Raw genomic sequence first — 25,279 nt, 5'->3', positions numbered from 1 at the left:
AGAATGATTCCAAATAATGTGCAGGAATAACCTGGCGCTGTTACATGTCAATCATCTGGGGGGGCCACTAGGGGGGCCAATCAGATGACTGGGGGGGCACTGGCCTCCCTGGCCCCCCCTCTAGCTCCGCCACTGTGCAGGGGGTGCGGGGGTGGGGGGTAAGAAGGGTTCGATGAATGCGCACATGAAACTGGGGGGTTCGGTACCTCAAAAAAGATTGAGAACCACTGCTATAAATAAAGATGGAAATCTATTTGAATTAAACTGCTTTTATAAACATTTTAGTCTTACATTATGTGAGACAGGATGGCAAGAATATAAACAAAAACAAAATCTCATACAAATCTAAAAGTGTCAATCCCAGTATATACTTTTATATTATTAAATTCAGGTTGCTCATGTCAGACACTTTATAACAATAAAAAAACACTTAGAAACATTTCACTAGCAAACAAATGACTCAACATTAGTGTGATTGTTCAAGAAACCTTTTTCTAGTTAAATCACTGAAAAAATCTTTCATGGCTAACAAGTGGATAGTGAATTAACACATTTAAATTTTTTAATTTATTTTAGGCACAGAAGTAGGAACTTATGTTATGCATTTATATCCAATTAATCAATGAATGAAATGATAAAATAGCACATTTACAACAACCTTAGCTGACTAAAGTGTTTCACAGCATCACAGGGAGATAAACAATAAAACAAAAAATAATATAATATTTAGTTTTGTAAAAGTAATAAAATTGGACGWAATGTATCAAAAACTTATAATATGATTAAAAACAAAGATATACTTAATTTCATTTGCAGCGCTTCAGTGAAGCACTAATATCCCCCTTTTGTAAAATGTATTTATTTTTACTATTTTTTTTTTTTCATGCTTCACAATCTTCTTTTTTTAAACACTATTATCAAACTGTCCTCCCACTTACAGGGGGTGAAGCACAAGACCAGCGGGGAGGAAGGAAGAAGGGTCAAACTGTTACAAAGCAATGGGGGGCAGGGTGGAGGATGCAGAGGGAAATAGTTTTTGGGTTCGGAAAGATCGCGGTTGCTATGGTAACAGGCTCAGCATAGTGGAAACGGGGAAAAAAAAAACAATGCCACTGTGGTCATGTGTGCACGTACTCACAAACAGGCAGACATTGCCACAGTGGAAGCGTGGGGAGGTGGGGGGTTAGTTGCCATGGCAGCGGTGGCAATGGGTTGGGTTGCCGGGGGAAACGCTGGCACAGGAACAAGTCACTTTTCCTCAAGATCCACTCAACACCCTTCAGTTGGAGTTGAACCGAGACGCGGTGAAGTAAGAATATGTATGACTTGTATTTAAGTTTGACTGAGACATAAAAATAATCGCACTTTTTACCTTTTTTCTACAATAAATTCTGCTCCATTTCTAATTCATGCATAATAATGTTGCATAAATAATAGTATATAAATGTATGTATCTGAAAATATGGATCTTCTGAGGTCGTGAGAAACAAAATGTGCAAAAAGTCAACTTTAGTTATAAAATATAAAAGACAAATGAATACATGGAGAACAAAACAACCTCCAACACGTGTTTAGCACCACAGGCAACAATTACACTGAATAAAATTATTTTCTCTCCTTTGAGAGAGAAGATGAGCATCAATAATAAATGGAAGTACAGAACCAGTAGAAATAATATTTATCCTAATAGTTCAGTTTTAATTCTAAGGTTTTAGAGTTTGGGGTGAAAACTATTTAACAGATTTCTTCTGTTTTTGCTTTTGTTGTTGCATAAAGTCATGAACAAAGTGATTATTAACGACATGTTTTGAAAAGATGAGGTAAAATTCACTAGCTGAACTCTGGCCAAATTACTGTGGACCTACAATGATCAGTCTGACAACATAAAGTGGACTAAAAGGTCTCAAACGCCAACATACCGTACAATGCTCCAATGTAAAATAAATCCAACGGTAAGGTAAAGGACCGTAATTTTATTTATACAGAACATTTTCAGCAAAGTGCTTTGCATGAATTAGAAGGAAATACAAACAAAACAAACCAAAAGAAAGACAAAAAGGTAAAAGTTTAAAACCACATATTGGTTCCCCATGTTTAATATAATGCTCCAATGAGTAATCAATGTCATTGATTACTCCAAACCTGCTGTAATGACTCACCCAAGAGGTTTCAAAATGAAGCATTGCAGATCAACTATAAGAAAGAGACTAAACAAAATGGGCATTCATGGAAATCTTCAACACATCTGGAGCTGAAGGCCTTTTCACTGTAAAGAGATGAGACAGACACGGTACCTTGGTTCCACTGTAGAAGTCGTCCTGAATGCTGGCGTTCATGAACGTCTGCTGCAGGTGAACGCAGGTGTCGATTCCACCTGGCAGCACRAGCTTTCCAGAAGCATCGATCACCTTCGCTCCACCTGGGATCATCAGCTCCTTCCCAACCTGCCACACAACACAAACACAGCCTGAACATCACCGAGGAACGGCACCGAACTAAACATTCATTGTTCTGTTGATTGGACTTTGCTCTTGTAATGCAAATATTTTATTTCACTGGGATAGTTGATTAGTGCTAAAACGATTAATCGTATTAATCGTGATTAATCAGATTATTGAAATAATTGACAACTAATTTAGTAAACAATCAAAAAAGATCAATTGTTGAAGGAACAGCATACTCAGAGCAGCAACTAAGCTAAAATGTACAAAAGAAATATAAACATCCTGTTATGATTTGTAGGTGTTGGTGAGAAGGTAGGCCCAGGTAGTCATGATGAAATGATGTTTAATAATGAAAACAGGTAACAAACTCAAAGGCACTGGGAGCGGACAGACGACAAAACGCRRWGAGAGACAAAGAACACAGGTGGAGTTAARTACACAGGGAGGGTAATCAGGGAACGAGACACACCTGGGAAGCAATCAAGGGGAAGGAGACAGGACACCACAAGGACTCACAGGGGAACAGAACTAACTAAACTCAGAAAAAACCTAGAAATAAATACACCAACACAGATCACCACACATCTTGCATTTAATATAAAAAAATATATGTGTCTGCAAATATGTTCAACTTAAAACTCCTCTGGTGGTGTAGTTTTAGCTTTTTCTGGATCAAATTCTGCAAAGGCTTTTGAAATGTAGATGTTAGATGCATGTTTTTAGCTGCAGATGCATCATTTGCTACAAATGATCAATAGTCCACTAAAGAATCCTAAGTTGTTGCATTTTAGACAATAAAATGTTTACCGTATTTTCCGCACTATAAGGCGCACCTTCAATGAGTGGCCTATTTTAAAACTTTTTTCATATATAATGCAAATAATATTTGTATCATAAGGCGCATAGAATAGACGATTCAGTTTGGGTTGCCAATTTGCTCCGTACTCTATTATTACACAACCACATTTGTAAAGAAGTGGTCCCCGAGTGCTTTATATAGTAGCTGCCCCAGTCATTGTTTCACTCACGCTGTTGGTGTTGCGATATTGTGCCCAACTGCTTTCTGGGTAACACAGACCAACCGACATGCTGCCACCGCAGTCTCTGTCTCTCCCCTTCATCCCCGGCTTTAAATGTATTATCAAACTTTATTAACAAACCAGCGTTCTGACAACCATCCCAGCATGCACTGCGCACTTCTTCTTCTACAGGAAAAATGAAGTCGGCGGCTGCTTACCGTAGTTGCTAGACCTGTTGTGGCTCAATATTGGTCCATATATAAGGCGCACTGTCGGCTTTTGAGGAAATTGAAGGTTTTTAGGTGCCTTATAGTGCGGAAAATACGGTATTTTCTTCTTCAATTGTTTGGTGTTGGGTTTTTTTTGCATCTTTTTACATATTTCTAATATTGTCCAAAAAAGGCACAAGTAAAACAATCTGCAGAATAAGCCAATTTTTTTACTCAATTAACCGATTAATTGTGAGAACAATTGATTAATCGATTAAGCCCTATAGTTAATGAATAGTTATTTGTGTAAAACATATAATTTATTCTAAACAGCAGATGGAGAAAGYTATATAATTTGATTTGAAAGCAAGTAACTGCACTAATGTGAACTAAYAACTGGATATTCCTCAGATAATATATTATTTAACTTTAGTTCAATTCATATTTGTGATTCCAGAAATAAACAGATAGAGTTAAAAAAGAAGAAGCAAATTTTATGAGATTAAATMTCAGSTTTCTAGGCTGCTGAGTCAAGTCCATCTTTTCTAAATAAAGTGATAAATATCTCCATGGCAACAACTTTAGAGCTAATTTTAGTCTTCACTATCATGGCCCCGTATTTCACTGAGTGGTAAAAACCTTTTACAACAGAGTATTGTGAGCTAGGAAGGCACTACTCAGAGAATGAGTGGGTTGAGGTTGGATTTTCCAACAGATAGGGGAAAAAGTGACCTTTTAAACTGTTATGAAATGAGGTGAGATTATGTGCTTATTTTGTTGTATGTAAAGGTTTGTAACTGCGGTTACCTGYTGTATGATGCCGTTCTCAATGTAAACATCTGCTTCCTGTGTGAAGTCGTCATTCACCACCTTCCCTCCCTTGATGAGGATGCGCATGGACCCCATGTTAGCAGCCATGATTCTATAGGACAGAAAACACTGAAATTCAATATATAAACATATTCAACTGAGCAAAAATTCATACTTTTCTCAATGMATTGGGACTTCCTGATGCATTGAGGATGCACTGATCCAGCTCATGTGACTGCATAAAGATTCTTTYAAGCACAATTTGTGATCTGTAATACTTAATTCTGTTTCTACACAATAAAAAATAGTAATTTCAATGCTTTAATTGGTGAAATTTAATGCAGACTGAAGGGCTAGTTTAATGTGGCAAATCTAAAACAGATGATAAAATACAAATCAATTTAAAAGGCTAAATAATATTTGAAATGTTTGTAGGTTAGAAATGAATAAAAAGTCTAAAAGCACACCATCTTATCCRGACGTGAAAWATTATAACTTCMAACTCCAYAGTTTTCCGGTAGGTTTTATTTTCTGAAAAAAATTATTTGATAAGGAGATAAAACACAAAAGAAGAACTATCTTCTCCAAAGTCAAGCAGGTRATCACCATTCAATATGTGGAGACAAAAACATGCTAATTAATTTATGCTAACATGCTAATTAGCGTTGATTTTCTGCTTTATGAGACCCACTCATATTCAGTGCCCTACAGCTGTAACTGCTAGCTATGATAACWTCATTATAATAAACATATTCATGTGGTTTGCCTATCTCATTGTCTGATGTTTTAAATAATCCATGCTTTAAGATAAACCAGTTTCCTCCAGTAACCTGATGGGATCAACAAGCTAAAGAGGTTCCTCAACAAGCATCTCTCTGTGTATATTCTGCATGGATGGCTGCATGCAATGTGWTTGATAGCAGCACACAATAGCCTCTCAGTTATACAAAATCAACACAAAGGAGAACAGAAAGAGAGCGGAGGAAAGAGGGGAGCGCAAGGGGAAGAACGGGAACACAATCATGACAAAAGTTTATAGAGAATTTATATTATAGTCTATAAATGGAAAAGTCTGAAAAATATCCACAATTTTGCTTCCTAGTGCTCAAAATCCATTTATTCCAGATAATTTATACCTGTAGTTTAATCAGGTCAGACTCCAATAATGGACTGGAGAGTGGTGACCGGAGAAATAAACCAATTTACTGATTACAAAAGAAAGTAGATTATTGCACAAAGATGCTGCTGCCTGAGGCGGTTGAGGTAAACATGACGTTGGAGGGGCGTGCAGCATGGAAAGCAGAGCCCTGAGGGCCGGACCGCCTGAATAAGAGCCTGGTTTCCCTGGAGAAGTGAGCTGAAGAGCGTTCAGAAGGAAACCAGGCCACACACAAACACCTAAATGTTCAAATGACTCCAAACGATGCATAATGGCTTACAACTGAAGGTTTTATAAGAATCTGTTTTAAYGCAATCGTACACTATTAAAGAAATCTGAAAGTTTTTGGAAACGATGCAGGATGTTTTTCTGATGATTAAAATATTGGCACATTCTGCAAATATTTAATTTCATCACTTAAACCTTTTTATTCTTTTTTTAACCATGTCATATATTTAGACACTAACACTTCAATTCCTCTTTAAAATAAGAAAATAAGTATTTTATTGCCAAAGATGCAAAAACAGCATTCCTATAGTGAATTTGAACCAGGTGAAGCTAAAACTATGGCACTTTTACCGATTTAAATACAAATTGTGTATTTTTTGTACAGTTGTGGCTTAATTACATCTCTCGGTGTGTTAATCTTTCAGCAAATTGCCTTTTTTAAGCTAAGTAACAATTAATTGATAATTGTTCCAGAAGTTATTGCGATAAACGATATTATTGCTGTTTTGAGACCATTTTCATGTAATACAATGGTAAAGGCATAATAATGCAAGAACACATTCTCAAAGATGTACTTTAAATCTCAGTGAACATTTAACACTGGAGCCGGAAGACATTTCAGATATCCAAAAATAAATAAACAAAACAACAGAAACGACAAATAAAATGAATTATTAAGTCTCTAAACAAAATTGAGCCCAAAGAACCAGAATGAAGACGTTACTAATGTAATACTAACGGAACAAGAATATCTATTGTTCGGCCATATGTTATTTTCACCTTTGTTAAAACTGCAAAAGAGACACAAAGTCAGTGACTTTGAGAGAAAAGGGAACAGTGGAGTTGAAAGAAACTAATCTAGACAGAAAGAAAGAGATTTTGGTTTCATATTCTGACTTTCATAAACTAAAGGTCGAAGCCGTTGTCACCATTTCTGTCCCGGGAATCAGAACTGCTGCCACTGGATACTGCAGGCTCTGTGAGTCCATAAAGACTTTAAGGCTGGAGGAAATTAAAGTTAACTTATATAACTGTCACTCTGAACAGTAACACCCTTCAAGTTCACAAACATACGCAGCCCAAGAGCAGTTTAAGGGAGGGGAGATTAAAATCCTGGTGCCAAATGAAGGATTTTACTGGCTTTCTAAGGCGAAGTTGAGAAAACATTCCTCAGTTTTATACTGGATACTGCTCTGTTCAAATGTTTTTATGAAAATCTAAAAAATCCAAATATTTAGCAACAAAAACACAGAGTGGTGTCTAAACTATGCCTCAATCATGAACAATAAAGCAATGAGTAAAGTGCTACTGTTCCTACTCTTGTTAAAACCCTTTTTTTTCAGTATTTAGTTGAGTTTTTTTAATCATTTTGCAAAATGTATTATTGTGGTAGGCCTAATTCTAATTATTACCTATTTGGGAACTGACAAAAAACAAACTAACTTAGTAGAAAGACCTACCTGGGATGCTGAATCACAGTCCCAAATTCTTGAAAAAGTCTCTGTGATTTAAACATTTAAACCTGAATTACATGAATGTATATAACCATTAGTGTTTAGCTGGAAGAAGCGGTTCAGACCTCAACTGATTGCTTTGTAAGGGTCAGATGACAAAAACCTGAGTGGGGCGTTTGTAATCTTAGAAGACTCGCAGTGTCTCCAACAACGATAGGTGAAAAATGCACACGCCTTAGATTTAATCAGTGACTGTGTGTTTGCTTTCTGCTGCATCATGGCTGTCATAACAGGCAGGAACGCAAACAGAGACCCACACACAGTCACAAGCCAGGCAGTATTTCTCACGCATGCTGCGACCGGCTGCTTCAGCACTTACATGCATGCATGAACTAACGCCTCACACACACATAAATACACACACTGAGTTCAGTAGGATGCAATCGTCTCATAAGCAGCCAAACTGTTCTGCTTTCTGCATGCGGTTTTTTAATGAGGTGCTGAATTAATAATGGATGAGGAGCAGAGTCACCATATCGCATGATCACAAAGTCACACACAGTTTTAAATAAAATAGCATCTACAAAGCATTAAACATCCACTTTTAGAGCTCTGTGCTCATTTAAAACACTTTAAATAAAACCAAAAAGATATCAGAACTGAAATTATTAATCACGATTAACTGTGATTAATCAATTAGTGCAATAATCGTCAAATAAATTTGTATAATTGTTAACTGGAGTATACAGACTCCAAAAAGGCCATTTACTGAAAAACCAACACAGTCAGGGCAGCAATTAAGCAAAAAGATAACAGAACTGAAACGATTAATCACGATTAATCGTGATTAATCGTGATTAATCATGCGATTAATCATGCGATTAATCGGTTAATCACGATTAATCACCGTTAATCGTGATTAACGGTTAATCGTGATTAACCGTGATAGCTCGATTAGTACAATAATCGTCAAATAAATTAGTAATCAATTAGTAATCAATTAATCGTTAATTGGAGAATACACTCAAAAAAGGCCATTTACTGAAAAAAACCAACACAGACATGGCAGCAATTAAGCAAAAAGATATTAGAACTGAAACGATTAATCATGATTAATTTATTAGTGCAATAATCGTCAAATAAATTAGTAAACAATTAATCATTAACTGGAGTATACAAACTCCAAAAAAAGGCCATTTACTGAAAAAAACCAACACAGTCAGGGCAGCAATTAAGCAAAAAATGTCCAAAAATATACACATTTTCCATTTAAGATAAAAAACAACAACTTTGTTTTGTACCTAAAACTCAAATAACCTAGTTTTAGCTTCTTCTGATTCAAGTTCTGTAAAAAAAAAATATCCTATTAAGCAACTTTTTAATGCAATTATTAATCGGTTTATCCAATAATAGTCAACAGATCAGTAATATATTGGGTTGGTGATAAGCAGAAAAAGCTTTTCATATGTTAATGTTAGGAATATATATTTTTAGCTGCAAATGCATCCTTTGCTGTTATTGGATTTTAGGTAATAATATGTCTATTTTCTTATTTTAAAAATAATTTAATTGTTTTATTTTCATCACTTAATATATATTTGATTATAAAAAAGCTGAAGTGGTTAAATGAAAAATCAGAAGAATGTGCCTTTTTAAAAAAATCTGATTAACTGATTAATCGTAAGAATAATTGATTACTAAAATAATCGTTAGTTACAGCTCTTCACTATATGATTGGTAAAAGCCTTGGTGTTCAGAGGCTTGAATTTGACACGTATATCTGCTGACATCTTCAGATGTGCGTTTCTGAGGCTACATGCGTGGCATCTTTGGGTGTGTGAGTGTCGCTGCACGCTGCAGGTGAGAAGAAACAAGTAAGACAGCTGCTGACTCCAGCTTGATCTGGATAGTTATCGCCAGGGGGTCGGACGGTGTGCAATACACACAGTGTGACAGTCAATGTAAACGTGTGTGAGCCCCTGAATCTGTGCGAGTGTGTGAACCGTGCAGCTTCTTAAAAGCCTGAGCAAACATGCATCTGGTGTTAAAAATAGACATCAAAATGGGAAACAGTGCTTCCTACAAGATGGCAATGAAATGTTGTTAATGGTGGGAGTGTTACTGATCTATGAGCAAATGGTCAAGATACATTTACAATAACCGCTCCTAGATAGATTTTCATCATAATAGATGAAATATACTCTGATTTATCTCTGTTTATGGGACAAAAAGCTGATCTGTGCAAGCCTGTATGCTTTTCAAACAGTACTGATTACAGATGGTCAACACGGATTCCACATCAGGATACTCACATTTTACTGCAGAGCTATAAACACCAAGACGGATCTGCAAAGTAAACTTGCAGGACATCTTAGTAATTGTTTTCTCTTAATATTTGTAAAGTGTGTTTAACATCACTGTTCAATAGCATCCTGCTAATGTATTCATCTTATTTTCCTGCACCAGTAAAGATGGCCAAAACCAACCAATGTAAAATATCTCAGCACCATAAACTACAAATTCATCCTTCCCAACAAAGCATAAAGGAATAACTATTAACTTATTCTACTACATTAAAATGACCACACATAAAAATCTAGGTTGGGCCGTGTGAACCATCATCTTTACAATGACTCAATGGATTTAGATGAAAAGAGAACAAGCAACAAACAAAATAATAGACTTACATAACGTATACACGCCTTTAATGTAGTGACACGACAAAAGGACAATCAAAACTCACCCATATTTTTTCACCAACAGCACAAGATGTCATATTCCCACAATGCAAACCCTCCATTTTTAAACGGGTTTGAATAAATTTCGATCATTTCCTCCCCCATATTGGCTCACTTTAATTATTTTATTCAAATGAATCCAAAATAAGCATCAGGAACCGATGGCATTTATATATTATAACCGCACAGAGCGGAAAATTAGCGGATTTCGAGAAGAACCCTGTCGTAATTAACCCTTAAAAGGCGTTTAATACACAATTTATAAACGTGAGAGGACTAAAACGCAAACAATTGGCCCATTTTGATCAGCAGGTGTTTTACATCCAAAACATACACCGTTACATTTTCTTTGTTTTTTGTCATTACTCTGTTTTCCTACCGTTTATATTCGTGGATTCCAACACCGTCCTCCTCCAGCGGAGCTTTAGTCTGTCGGTCCGAGCCGAGCACCAACCGAGTGCGCGAGGACAGCTGCCACAGCGCGAGCCGCAGATGCTTCTCGGCTGACGGTCAACCAACATCCAATCGGAAGCCGTTTGAAGAGGACCAACGGCTAAAATCGGACCAATCACAGGGCGTAATCTCTCCCGTTACTCGGGAGACAGGGGCGGGTCTTCACTGCAGCTGGAGATGTGCTGCGTTCAAATGCTTGGAAAAAAAGTATGTTTCTCATTTCAATTCTTTATGATTTTTCGCTCTTATTGGTCACACAATAACGTAATATCTTTTTGTTTCGTCGGAGAATCAGTAAATTTTCGATCAATAAGAGTGAACTTAACTGACACCTACCTGACCTAAAAAGTGGGTGACTCACTTTAAAAAACAGAAATGTGATTTCTTGTCATTAAATGTAAAATTGCTAAACCTTCTTGAAAGCAACATCACGATATTTTCTGACTGTTGTGTTGGGTACACAGAAGAAATTTTTTTTAATGTACAACAAAAAAAGTATTAGCTAATTTCTATGTTTAAAGAAATTTTGCAAATATAAATAATACAAAATTTTGTAATTCTTACTAACCTTAAATAGGAAAAGACTGTCTAATTTAATATTACTGATTCAACTATATATACTTCTTGAATACTGTATAAGTTAGAGGCAATACTTTAACTTTCTCATCAACACTGCTGCAGTTTTCAAAACATTTTTGTTTATTTTACTATAATACAGTGAAAGTATTTGACCATAAAATGCACCAAAATTAGAGAATAATTCTCTCAAAACTAAGATTGACGTTTTGAGAGTTTAAACTAATTTTATCGCACTGTCATAACTAGCTATATTTAAAAACCTGCTCTTAATGAGTTTACAAAACATCAATAGAGGCTTAAACAAAAATTGATATAAAAAAATTAAATAAGCACACAGGTAGGTTACACAGAATCACAAGAAACAGTCGTTTTTTTTATTCACATATATTTTACATAGTTCAAGTACAAAGTTAAAATTCCTTTTTAATTAGTTTATATTCATACAAGAGTAAAATCATAATAGTGTCTTTCTACAACTACAACTTAAATACAGTCATAGTAAAGACCAATTAGATTTTACTCCTAACAATATATTTTTCTGATAAAATTTTAGCACCTTTTGAAACACCAACAGGTCTTCCTTTTCCTAAAAGCTCCTCATCTTTCATTTAGTCCATGAGATGAGTGTCTGCATGCGCCGCGGCGTTGTATTTGTGGGTGTTGCATGTGTCTGAGCAAACGTCGCTCTGTCGAACGAAGTGTTTATGATGTTTGTTTGCAAAGTGTATGTGTTGAAAACAGCGCATCACTCAGCCTAAAAGCTGTCGATAGGCGAACAGAAACATCATCACCGTGTCACCCATCGTTTAGAAAGAGCGACTGGGTTCCTAATCACTTTTACCGTCCTGTGCTCTCAGACAGAAATGCGTTGAAACATGTTTGGTTTTTTTAGCGAACCAGAATGTGCTTTTCAGTTTTTGTTGCATCTTATTATTTATTTTAAAGAAAGATTTAACAACTATTTTACTTCTGACGATTTTAGGTAACCCTTTTAATCATCAGCATGTGGTTTCAATTATCCTTAGCAAATGAAGCTACAAGAAGTTATCACATGGTCAAAGCAAAAACTAATGAGAAAAAAAGAAAGAAAAGCCTTAGTTTTAAAGTTACATTTCTCTACCTTCAGAGCACAAGGCAGAATTTATTTACAATTAACTTTTTTTTTCCACAAACAAAATTGCTAAAGTTGAATAATATAAATTCTTGATTAYTAGAGGACTTGACAATGACTGAAAAACACAGTAATCACTCTAAATTTGATGTTAAGTGATGATATATATTCTTTTACTTTAAATTTGATGAATGGATAGCAACCTAAAATTTAATCTGCCCTTTTATTTAATAGAATTAGAGAAAAAATGTGAAAGTAATCATGATAGCGCTTAAGGTTAGATGAATAAATTGTTGGTGTTGTTGTGCTTCSTGAACCTAAAATAATGTGTTTTWATCTTTCACATTATTCCAAGTCTGCTTCTGATTGACAACTTCCCTGTGAGCTGCAGTAAAGTATTGAGAGGTACTTTAAAAATACATAAAAACAGTACAATGTTTGTCCAATATGTAATTTTCTAATTGGCCTATTACAAGTGTTTGCTTAATTCACYGACAAACAGAATGTAATTATGTTTTTTTGGGATTAAAATTTTWGTATACTCTTAAATTTTTCCCAAAAACTTAAGTATGTTGCCATAAACACTTTTTATTCCAACTTAAATAAGATTTGTTTATTTTGTTTTAGGGTGCATTCACACCAGTCCTGTTTAGTCTGCTTTAACTGAACTAAAGTTYGTTTGCCTAGAAAGTCCGGTTCGTTTGGGGAGATGAGAATGTGAAACCTGACCAAAATAAACAAACTTTTGTCTGCCTAAAACCAGTCTGGGTTTGGTTGAAGTGAACTCTGTTGCAGTTTGAAAGCCAAGTGGACTGGAGACAGTTCCAAAAGCAGGAAGTGAACTACAGCGCAGGGAATTCTGGGTAAATACAACCAAAAGAAACATTTGTCCAGCACTAACTGGAAAAAAYGTYGTGGTCTTATACGCTACTCCATTTTAGTTTGCATTTTACGAAAAGGAAGCTGCTCTCAGTGTCTTCTTCAGAGGTATTTTTGTGCCGTTTCCTTCAGTTGTTCTTGGTGTAGCGCCACCAAAGGCAAGGAGGGGAACAGATTTTTTTAATTAGTGAAAGCGAACTGCATCAACTAAAAATGTAACAAAAGTTGCAATTTTGGTCCCCAATCGAACAGAGTCTATCGGACTTTCAGGTGAGAAAACACCCTTAGACTTTTCATGAGACAGGAAAGCACTTGGTTCACGTGGATGGATCTGACTTCTGATTTCATTTCTTTTGCTTGTTTCAACTCATTTCTGGTCTGAGACCTTTGCACAGCTCATCTTTCCCACTATTTGTCCTGGCATTCTCGAGTACAATAGMACAAGTCACTATACTAACTGTAAATATGCTTTCTCTAGCCTCTCTCTCCCCTATATCTGTAGGCCGAGACTGAACTGAACTGAGCACCAACCTGGAACAGTACACACACACAATAACAGATTATTATTGTAATTATTATCATTATCATATTATTATTATTATAATAATTATACTCCCTAATCTAACATGGAATCAGAGATTACACTGACTGACTGACATGCAGCACCTGGCGATGGGAGGGCAAGGGGTTGGGAGCACCGAGCGATGCGGGGAATCACCCTGCAGCGCCTGGGAAGCCTGACCGTAACACAGGCGACCAGCAAAGAGCACAGTATGCATGAGTTTGTTTTTTGTTTACAAGAAGCAGAAAAGCCGGCCACTGAGTGTCCAGCAGATGATTGTGTGTTGTTTTTGACCTGCAGAAAGAGAGCGCACTGTAAAAAAGAGCTTAAAGAGTTTAAAAAGCACCTGAAGGTTGGTTGTATAAACGGAGAGTAAACACGATGGAAAAGACGTCGAGCCTGCTGGTTGACTTGAGAGGCTGTGCATGTAGTTTGTGTACGTGTGCGTCCGCGAAAAGACTGCATGAGTTCAGTTGTTAGCTGGTATCTGAGAAAGGTTCAGCGGACTGGAAGGCTTCCTGGAAAAGAGGGTCGACTGCCGACCACAAGCACCAGACTGAAAGGTTTTCTCCGGAGACACCCCTGTGTAAATAATCCACCCATCAATTCACGGATCTGTTAATCTTAGAGTTAAAACGGAAAGAAACTGAGATTATTCCATTGTGTTTCGAATATAAGGAAGAATAAACACCCAACAGAGGTGTTTTACTTACACAGGGTTATCTGTTTCAGTCACAGGAAGTAGAAAACCAGCATAGTGTATAGAGTAAAAGTCAGGCTCTGATTTCCGTGGATGCTGCTGTGTCATAACTAAAGCACAAAGTGGATCTCTGTGAGCACAACTCCTGGATAACTCGATGACTTTTTCACCAGACAGAAAGAAAAATGAGCAACGACTGGAGTTGAGGCACGAGAGAAGCTGCACCATAACAGGAGGGTAATCTAAACGCTGCTGCAGTAACAATACTGAATCCTACAAAGTCCTTTACTGTTTCAGTTTAAAATCTCTTGGAGGCAGAGCTGTTCTGAAAGTAGAAATTGACGACTTTAAACCTCATTTAATGACGCTGGTACAGGGCCAGGCTAAGACAAAAATAAAATAAAATTACCAGAATAAAGTCGTAGAAAAATAAGAATAAAGTCAGAATATTACGAGAATAAAATGATAAGATTACCAGAATAAAGTCATAAAATTACCAGAGTAACGTTGTATAAGTATCTCACTTGCAAAACAAATACCAAAGTGTAATTTTGCGAGATGCTTACAAGATTACATTTTTGTCAGTTCGCTTATTACAACTTTATTCTCGTGAGTTTATGACTTTATTCTCAATATTTTATTTAATTTATTCTTCACCCTGGCCCTGACTGCATCATAGGCAATTAATCAAGTAATCAGAGCAGTTTGTCCCACAGTATCTACTTATTTTATGAGCAATACAAAAACATGAAAAAGATCAAGTTTAGTTTTCTGAGTGCATGTATCAACAAACAGTTTATCTTCCACCTAATGGTTTGAATTTTAGGAAAATGTTTATGTGTTTTAAAACAAAATTTTCTGGTATAAATTAGCCCAAGGAGATTTTTAGTAGAATCAGAGAAGCTCTGCCTCAAAGAAATTTTATTCCCACTTTTTTCATACACAAAGTCACTACATATGGTCCCGATGTTTACAGTTCACACCTTTTTTTCACACCTTTTTTTTTTTTTTGCTAAACGAACATGTTTAGTTTAACTCAGGGAAATAAAAACAATTCAGCGACTAAAACAACAACAACAACAACAACTAAAAAACAGAGACTGTTGAGCCTCCAAGAGCACCAAAAACTGTAGAAGTGTTGAGTTTAAGTGGCACCGTTTGGACTCCGTCACCACCAGACTAGCACCACGAGGATTAACTGTTATGTGTGTTTTTTTTAAATATATTTGTGTTCATTCCACTGTTACTAAGCGTTAATACAGTTGAATATTACGGCAGAAGGAGTCATTGGTGTGTTTATGCATTAAGAGAGATTAAAAACAGAAAGCCGGGGCATCTTTGTTACTTTTGCGCCCCCTGGAGGTTAACCCCAGCTATTGCGGCGCAGTAAAGCCAGAAGACATCAGTTTCAAGATTGGACAGGAAGTATATGTATATGAGTTACAGTACAGAAACCCTGCAGCTGTGTGTTGGTGTGTATAAATCAGCAGGGTAGCACCAGGGAACTAAGGTCAGCCAGTGGTCTACACAGGATCTGGGGGAGCAGTCCTTTGACGTTACTTGTGAGTGTTTATGTGTGTTTGTCCAGTCTGTCATTCTGCATCAGCCAACCTTCATGTACTAACTGTATTCTGTTTGTAGTTACCAGCATGTGTGTCTCTTTGTGTGTGTCAGAGAGAGAGAGTCGGTTTGTAATTAATTGCAGGCGAAGTACTCCTTGAGCGGGGCGAAGAGGTGCCGGATGACGGGGACGCTCCAGGAACGACCCAGCAGCCTTTGCCTCGCCAGACGACTCATGTTGGACACGTCGGTGTAGTGGACGGGAAAACCGAACACCCTGAAACAGTCAGGCCGRTTTAAAGGTTTAACGCATGAGACAAACTGAAACAAAACTCTTAACTGCTTGTTTTCAGAGTTGGGTTACATTTATTTACTTTTAGGAGTATTTTTACTATGTTTTACTCTTACTTGAGTAAAATTTCTGGGTTAGACAAATTCAGTTTTGTTTTTTCTTTATTGCAACTAACACTGGGAGACATGGCTTAAAGATAAAATCTCAGATTTTGTCACAACATACTATTTATTAGTTAAGGCATCAATGGGTTTTTTTGTGTTTGTTTTATTTTAGATAAAAAAAATTCTTTAAATAAAGAATAATGTGTAAAATAAGACATAAAGTCTTTACTAAAAGTTTTTACTACTTCCTACCTCTTATTTAAACAAATATGTATCTAAATACATATGTTGGTGTTTGAATTGTGAAAGTTAAAATGTTTGTAATAAATAAATAAACTACAGCTCCATCACAGTGGTTCTTAATAAACTTGAAAATCAGTGTAATAATAATATAACAGCAGCAGGACTGAGTGCTAAATACACTTTGGAAACGTGAAACTATGAGAACAAGATGGAAGAATGCAAACACTAAACTGTTACATTTCGTCCCTTTGCACATGAAGTCACATCAATTTAATAGCTTTAAACAAATGATATTTAGAGTGAATAGTTTGGGGTTAAGTGGCTTTTCCTGCACTTCCACCTTTCATTAGACCAACCTGTTGCCTTCCCCTGTCTGTCCTGATTCTTTCTCTTTCTTCTTCTCTGCTTTCTCTCCATCCTCATCGCTGAACGACATGAACTTTGTGTTAAGTGGGTTTAAAAATGCAGCAGGAAAACCACAGGAATAAAAACAGCATGACATTTTAATGTTAAATTTGATCTCCTTTGTGGGGAACGATTACTGACTCTGATCAGACACATCACAAGTGCTACAATTTATCCGTTTCATAATTCAATTATGGGTTTAATATTGAAAGAATCGTTCTCTCCTCCTCTCTTGTCCAGAAGTATTTCTGTCGTTCTGGAGGACAAATTTACCACTTCTTTCCCTCACTTCCTTCTTCTACTGCTCTCCGATTTGCTGTTATTTCAGCTGTTCTGTTTCTCTGCGTTCTGTTTTAGCTGTGATGAAATTCCTCTCCACTGTCGCTACATGCTTGTGTAAGTAAATGACTCGATGGTTTTCTATACACAGAAAACTTAAAAAGTTTAATGTTTATCTTGTGAGGTTTGTGGTTGTAAACACCAACATACCTTTCCATTTCTGTGCACCACAGGATGTCCTCCTTGTTGTCCATGAAGACGGGGAAATGCTCGTCTTTCCCCTGCTTCACTGAGTTGGAGCGTGTCGTTATCGTACGCAACTTCTCAAACTGGAATTTGCATCCGGAACCAAACAGAAACAAACAGACAAACACATATGAGTCCTTTTTAATCACATTAATAGGATTATTTACAGACTGTCTATCTACGTTACACTACAGTATATACAAGTTGCAAAAAATGCTAAGGATGAGTAAAAAGCACAAACCTTAGCTGTGCGGCCGTGCTCCAGGCACTCTTGAAGGTCCAGTTTGTCGTTTGCCATCGGCGTCAGAGGTCGGCTTTATTCGAAAAGACGGAGAAAGAAAAGTGTAATTTAAATTAAGAGACTACTAAATGAATAACCAATAAATAAAAGTAAAAATAAGAGTTGAGCTGTTTCACCTGGACATGCCGGGCAGGTTTCCCCAGAAATAGCGAGCGCGGTGGGCAGCAGAGACTTCCTTGGCATCAATCATCACCGGGTTGCACTGAGAGGAAACAGGAAGTGTTCGTGATGTCAGGAAACGCGGCGGCCAGCAGGACAAACTGATCACTTCTTAATTTTATTTGGTAAAAATGTTTTTGTCTGACGAAGTTAAAATCGGTCTGATCAGAACAACAGGAAATGGACAAAAAATAAGATTAAAACACTAAAAATTAAATTCAGTCGAAAAAACGATGGAAGGAAGGAAAGAAAAAAGTAAGGAGGGGAAGAAGAAAGCAAGGAAGGAAGGAAAGAAAAGAAGGAAGGAAGGAAAGGAAATAATTAAAGAGGAAAGGAAAGAAGAAAGAAAGAAAAGTAAAGAAGGAAGGAAGGAAGGAAAAAAAATGAAAGAATCAAGGAAACCGAGATGAAGGAAAGAATGAAGAAAAACGTTATGAAAGGAAAGAAGGAAACCCGGAAATTAAGTAAAAAAGGAAAAGAAGGAAGGAATGAAGGACACCTAGAGGAGGATGCTATACCTCTAAAAAGCGTGAGATGTCGCGTTTGTCGCTGACTCCCATGGCGACCACGTTCTCGAAGAGCCAGAAGAACGGCCGCTCGTCGCCTGGTTTGGGCCGCGCCTCGTGGAGCAGACGGTAAAACTCGAAAAACAGCCGCCCGGTGCCCTCTGCAGCAGAGGATTAAGGGATTAAATTAATGCTTAATTTCTCAAGACAAACTAAAACGCGGTTCAACCTACCAAAAAGGCCTTTCCTCGCAGGATTGACTATGGAGAGGTCGTTACAAGGACTTCCTCCGATTACGAGGTCAAACGGTCCCCACTCTTCAATCTGACAAAGTAAAACAGACCGATGACTACTTCTGCCTTAACATGGATTCATCAACAACTGACAACTGAAACAACTATTTTATTTATTGATTAATCTATCATGGCAATTAATCGATTAATCTGTAAAAAAAAAAGAGGCTGTATCCTTCAGTTAATGATTAATCGGTTCCTTTCAATAATCGATTCATCATGATTAATCTGATTAATCGTTTCAGCCCTGAATCAAAGGTGAAAATCCTCCACTTACATGCTTGTGGGTCACATTGCGAACATCCCCAACGTACATGATGCGCCCCTGGTGCCGAACCATGCCGACAGTGATGGAGTCTTCACACACTTCCGATGCGACGTACTTGTCCACCTGGATGCCTAAATCTTTCAGCACCAGCAGGCCTGGGCAGAGCACAGAAGAGCAGAAAACAGATGAAATGCTTTGACACAACTACAGAAAACTACCAGCATCCGTCCAAAACTACTGTATTTTCCAGACTATGAGTCGCAGTTCGTTTGGTCCTGCAACTGATTCTCCGGACCGACTTGTATGTTCTTTTTCCTCTTCATGATGCTTTTTCTGACTGAGTGTTTTCACACCTGCTAGTCTGGTACACTGGTTTGACTGGGAACCAAAATTGCTACATTTGTTACATTATCAGTTGCTGCTGTTCTCGTCCACACTGCACTGAGTCAAACCAATCAAATTAATTAAAAAAACTGTTCCCCTCCTTGCCTGTGGTGGCGCTGCACCACAAACCACAGAAAGAAACAACACAAAAACATGTGTCTTCTTCACAACTTCCTTCTTCACAAGATGTAAACAAAAATGGAGTAACGTCAGATTTTACCATCTGTAGTATTTCTCTTTGATTGTTGGTAAAAGACCACAAGCTATTTCTCTTGCTAGAGTTAGACTCTTGCATCTGTTTTGGTTGTATTTACCCAGAATTCCCTGCATTGTAGCCCCCTTCCTGCTTTTGGAGCGGTCCTGGTCCGCTTGGCATTCACATATGCATTCAAACTGCACCAGAGTTCACTTTAATCGAACAGAGACCAAGGTTTTTAGGAGGACAAAGTTAGCTTTTTTGGTCGATTATGCATTCACAACTCCCCAACTAACCAGAGTTTCTAGACAAACAAACTAGATTTTAGTTAAAGTGGACAAAACATGACTGGTGTGAACGCACCCTTATACTTCAGAGCAACTTATAGTCCAGAAACTATTAGGGTTTTTGCAGCTTTATAAATGCAAACCTGTGGCAATGCCGTCAAACAGGGAGAGGACTCTGATTGGTTTCCTCTTCTCTGCTGCAACTGGAGGGTACAATTTGGCAGGTTCCTGTAAGACAGGTAGCAGGAAGAAGAGAGAATTAGACAGTCAAATAAAAGTGTAGGAACAAATTAATTTAATTTCTAGTTTAGCAATATTAAACCTTTTAAAAATGCTCTGTTTGGTGGTAAATATAAAACTGATTTTATGAGCTTTGAGAGATGAATACTGAATTCTTTAGGGCTGAAACGATTAATAGATTCATTTAAATAATTGTCAACTAATTAAGCAATCAATTAATTGTTTACATAGAGTGTTACAAAAGGAAATTAAACTACAGAATATATATACGTATATTTACATTTAAGAAAAAACACCTTTGTCTGTAAATGTTTTAGCCAAAACTCTCAAATTCTCTAAATGGGTGCTGCATTTTAGTCAACAAAATGTTTATTTTCTTATTTAAAAATTATTTGGTCATTTGCATTCATAATGTATTCATACTATAGTATAAAGTAAGATCAAGTGGTTAAATGAAAAATCTGCAAAATGTAAAAATGTCCCCCGATTAATCGTCAATTGATAGAATAGTTGATATAATTGCTTATTAAGTCAATCTAAAATAATATTAAAATAATCATTAGTTGTAGCCCTGGAATGCTTCCTGTTTGACTACCAATCAGTGACTGTGTCGCAGCTCTACCATCTGCTGCAACTGGCATAATCTCAGATTATATCCAGAGATTTTCACAGGAACCGTTAATAATTGATGCGCTTTAAATTGACGAGGAGCAAGACTTACAAACTCCTGCTCATGATTGTTGGCGAAGAAGTGCTGTAGCCTGATGGGCCAGTCGTCCCGGCGCCGTAGCAACCCGTAGGTACTCTTGGGTCCGCACATGTAGCAGTTCCAGGGGTCCTCTTTGATTGCTGCTGCCGCTGAGCCGGCGCCAACCAGAAGATCTACACATTCCACACAGAAACACCTACACACACACACACACACACACACAATTAATCGTCAGAATAATCAATAGATTAATCGATTACTAAAATAACCATTAGATTCAACTCTAGTTGGAGTTATTTCCCAGATTGCTTAGCGGCATGTCTCTGAATCTTATGTTGCAGCATGAGAGCAAGTAATTCATAAATTCATTCATTTATGAATAATTTTTTATTTAACTTTTTTTTAGCTGTCAGTTCACAGCAGTTGACAACAATATCTTCAAACAGTATAGAAACTGTGTTCAAAATAAGTATTTCTGAGCAGAATTCAGTGTGATGTTTAGTAAAATGCATAATCAGACATTTTGTTCCTCCAAGATAAATCAAGAATTTAAATTCTTCTAACTTAAAATAAGTACCTTTAGTTATTTTAACTTGATAATATGAGTGAAAATAATACAGAAATGTATCCTGGTTCAACTACACGGGAATCATTGCATAATGTGAAATAATTATTTGGCTTAAATTAAAGAATTAAGTCATAACATCTCAGAATTCAAGATTAGATAAATTGGTCTTGTTGTTAAAAACAGCATAAAAGTAAAACATAATTGACTTTTTGTATTTTAAAGGCAGCAGGTTAACTTTCATTTTCACCTTCAAACGTTTTACAGAGTAGTTTACCATGCACTACAGATCAGTGAGTTCAGATTTATTATTGTTACTTCTGATTTCTGCTGTGAAAGTTCAGCACAAACATGTTAAAATCAACTGCGTACGCTACATTCATGTAAATAAATCTGTTCCTCATGAGCGGGCTGACCCAGTTCCACATAAAGGCAGCCACAAATCAGATCCTGACATTCATGCACAAACTCTGTCTGTAAAAGTGAAATCTAAAACCATGTCCTGGCCACAAGCAGCAGCTGCTGCATGTCGGCGCAGAGCTGCTCTGTTGCTGACCTGCAGCAGTTGTTGTTTCCACACATGAGCACTTCCCTCCCTCCACAGCAGATGGTGCAGTAGGACTGGTAGCCGTCGTCGTCGTACTGGTAGGCGCATTCGAGGAACGAGTTCTGTGCAGGAAAGACAGAATCAGGACAGGAGAGCAACTGTTTCCATTTCCAACAGCAGCCATTAGATAAAACTGATCACTATTTGTCGATCTAATTAACTTTGACGAGGAAATTGCAATATTTCAGACATTTAGAAGTACACTGTAAAACATTTGAGTTGTGATTTCTATCTTCTACTCTTTAAGTCAAATAAATTTAGCCAGTTTTAGATTTTGAACCTAAATGTGAGTTTGTGTAAGATAAACTTACAGCAGTAAGTTGTGTTAACTTTTTTATTAATTTTGTCAAGCACTAAAAAAAGTGAAAGAAGAAAAAGACAGGAGTGGGAATTAATTCCCAGAATGCTTAGCGGCATGTTTTTGTCTCCTGACATGGAAGTGCGTTACGTTGATCTGCAGTTCTGTTCGCACTAAATGTTTTTGAGCTGAATTTAATAAAATTTATTATCAGATCAGACATTTTGTTCATGTAAAATTTTAATGATTCTAAAGTAAAATAAGTTATTTTAACTTGATATTGTGAGTGAAATAATAGAGAAATGTGGCTCTTTAACTAGATGAGGGCAGATTTTGTTTCTTGCATATTGTAAAGTAATTATTTGGTTTAAATTGCAGCATTAAGTAAAAATTCACAATTCAAGATTAATGAACTTAAAAAACAATGTTTAGACAACTTGCCTCTTGTTGTTAAATTGACTTCATGAACTTTAATTTCTGAGTTAGAACCAAAAGAATTTTCTTGTCGACTTTAATTGCATTTTCAAGGTATGAGACGGGACTTTCATTTTCAAGTTAAACCACCTTAAATAATTTCATAATTTTAACAAAGAACCTGCAAAAACCAGACAGCAGGATAAGTCGTGAAGCCTAGAAATGCAAAACAAATACTGCAATTGTAGATTTCAAATGCAAAACTGTAACATTTTTTGATATTTAATACCTATAATCCTTTGCTTGGCATCCAAAATAGAAAAACGTCCAATTAAAATCCTGATTAGGATCAATCAAACCCTGTAGCTCAAAATGACCCAAGTTAAATAAAAACATTTTTCTGCTCTTTTCCAGATCAGAGCCAAACTTTTCTGACTTCACAAGACTCAGTCAGAACCCAGTTGAGGTTAAATAAACTACAAAATAGCATCGTAAGTCAGAAAGAAGTGTTGTTGTTTTTACTTTGCAGCCCTGGCACATTGCTCCCAGGAAGAGAGGATGCTCCAGAGAGAAATTGAGGCTTCCGCAGGAGATGCAGATATCTGGACAAACACAGAAAACCAACACAACGGTTGAGTTGACTCTGAAAACTAACATCGTCATAATAAAGAAAGAAGAAAAAGGGCACATATTTATTGAAGGAGGAAATAATTATCCAGCAACGACAGCTTGATGAGGATTACAGCAGCTTTTACAGATCAGGTTGTAAAAGCTGCTGTTGGAAACCTTTAGTGACAAAGTAACGTGGATGAAAACAAAACATATTTTTACTACAAATGTATCTCATTTAGCTCATTTTAGGGTTCTTACCTTCTATGTTCCTGGTTTTCTTTTTGATTTCATGTATGAGTCTCTCTGGAAAACACATAATGCAGATAAAAGTTAAACGGCAACCTCTTTCTTTTTTCACTTTTACAGATGGGAACAAATATTATGATATAATATCTAGAAGGAGGAATTTATGATGAAATGTGTTTGCAGGCTTTACCTCTGGTCCCTTCGTCAATCACCTCTCTGATTTTTGCTTTCTCTGCTGAGTTTTTGCGCGGTTTCTTTGCAGGTGGTGGTGTATACGCTGCCTCCGGCTCTGGCATCATCTCTAGGTATCCTTCCTTAAACTGATTTTGCTCCTCTGTGGGAGAAAACACGTACGTTTACCAGGATTTCTATTATTTTAAACCTCCTACAAGCATTTTCTAACAGTGTTCAGGTAGCATCAAACATACCATAAACTAGTATAGAAAGCGCTAGTTCCACTAGCAGATTTTTTTCACTTAAAATGGGAAAAACAGAAACACAAATCTTACCAAGTAAGTTTGGTCTAGTTTCCAGTGGAAATATCTTAGTAAACTTTAAATAAGACAAACTAACTGACAAGTAACTTTTTAGCTAATATAGACTTGTTTTAAGTCAATAATTCATTAATATTGATGAAAAAGTTCCAGTTTCATTGCCAGACAATTTAACTTAAAACAAGACATTTTTCCCATGTTATAAGCTAATTGATCTGCCAAAGGAACAAACATCTTTTTTTAAAATCAATATTAAGGAATTATTGGCGTAAAACAAGCCTCTATAGCTTGCTAAAAAATTACTTGTCAGTTAGTTTGTCTACTGCAAATTGTCAAGTGTAATAAGATATTTGCACTGGAAACTAGACCAAAATTACTTGGTAAGATTTTGTGTTTTTTCAGTGTAAGTGAAAAAAATCTGCCAGTGGAACTAGTGCTTTTGTAAAAAATATATTTTCAAGAATTATTGACTTAAAACAAGCTTATGTTTCTTGATGAAATGTGGTTTTAAAATTATCTTTGTCTTTAAAGTTTACTAAACTAGAAAATATAGAAAAATACTTGGTAATAATTTGTGTTTTTGTAGTGTAGAGAGAAAAGAGGAGAGGGGAGAGAACACGGCACTGAGGAACACCACTGCTGATTGTTCTCACACGACATATTTCAAATAAACAACTTCTACATTTATCACATGCCAGTTAAAGGGTTAAAATCTCTTGGGAATAATTGACTCTTCGTCCTTCTTGAACAACGCAGGTTGAATGTGCTTGTCATGAGCAGCAGCTGGTCACCTTCTGGGGGATCCAGCGACTGTGGCCCGTTGGGCAGGAAGCCGGTCATGGCCCACTCAATCATCTGTCTGGTCTGAAGTTCCACGCCTTCTGCCTCGTCGCTCGCATCACAGGAGGGAACTGGTCTCCCCGCTCGCACACTTGCAACCTGAGCACAGTCAATCACACAGAGCTCATGTTCATTTCTGGCAGAATCAAAGTAATAGGCAATTACATAAACAAGAATGGCATTGATTAATCCAATTAATCGGGATTAATCGATTATTGAAATAACCATTAACTAGTTCAGGAATCGATTAATCGCTAACTAGAGTTTACAGACTCAAAAAAAAAAAAAAGAAAAAAAATTGCAACTTGATGAATGAACATATTCAGAGCAATAATTAAGCCAAAACTGTACAACTACATACACACACACACACACACACACACACA

The 25,279-nt window shown here is 36.7% G+C and overlaps 2 protein-coding genes across 7 annotated transcripts in view; both read right to left on the bottom strand.

Moving 5' to 3' along the window:
* The window catches only part of LOC103457274 (dihydropyrimidinase-related protein 5), a 31,232-nt gene extending 20,683 nt beyond the window's left edge, over positions 1–10,549 (bottom strand). Inside the window, exons 1-3 of the mRNA XM_008397290.2 lie at positions 10,441–10,549; positions 4,480–4,594; positions 2,295–2,444 (exon numbers count right to left, since the gene is read on the bottom strand). Coding sequence (XP_008395512.1) covers positions 2,295–2,444; positions 4,480–4,590 — 261 coding nt within the window. The 5' untranslated portion in view covers positions 4,591–4,594; positions 10,441–10,549. The remainder of the gene's footprint in view (positions 1–2,294; positions 2,445–4,479; positions 4,595–10,440) is intronic.
* Positions 10,550–14,263: 3,714 nt separating this feature from the next.
* The window catches only part of LOC103457275 (DNA (cytosine-5)-methyltransferase 3A-like), a 54,723-nt gene continuing 43,707 nt past the window's right edge, over positions 14,264–25,279 (bottom strand). For 4 of the 6 annotated variants that reach the window (XM_008397291.2, XM_008397296.2, XM_008397292.2 and 1 more), the window contains 15 exons: positions 24,845–24,992; positions 23,750–23,893; positions 23,572–23,616; positions 23,224–23,303; positions 21,939–22,051; positions 20,830–21,013; positions 20,012–20,096; positions 19,011–19,156; positions 18,674–18,764; positions 18,453–18,601; positions 17,892–17,977; positions 17,716–17,788; positions 17,439–17,557; positions 16,901–16,969; positions 14,264–16,182 (listed from right to left, as the gene is read on the bottom strand). In XM_008397291.2, the coding sequence (XP_008395513.1) occupies positions 16,041–16,182; positions 16,901–16,969; positions 17,439–17,557; positions 17,716–17,788; positions 17,892–17,977; positions 18,453–18,601; positions 18,674–18,764; positions 19,011–19,156; positions 20,012–20,096; positions 20,830–21,013; positions 21,939–22,051; positions 23,224–23,303; positions 23,572–23,616; positions 23,750–23,893; positions 24,845–24,992 (1,674 nt within the window). In that variant the 3' untranslated portion in view covers positions 14,264–16,040. The other 2 variants (XM_008397293.2, XM_008397295.2) reach the window with 2 other exon arrangements.

This window comes from Poecilia reticulata, linkage group LG21, assembly GCF_000633615.1.
Source record: "Poecilia reticulata strain Guanapo linkage group LG21, Guppy_female_1.0+MT, whole genome shotgun sequence".
Classification (NCBI taxonomy): Eukaryota; Metazoa; Chordata; class Actinopteri; order Cyprinodontiformes; family Poeciliidae; genus Poecilia; species Poecilia reticulata.
Note: the sequence above shows the minus strand (reverse complement) of the source record. Positions and strands in the feature narration are given on the sequence as shown.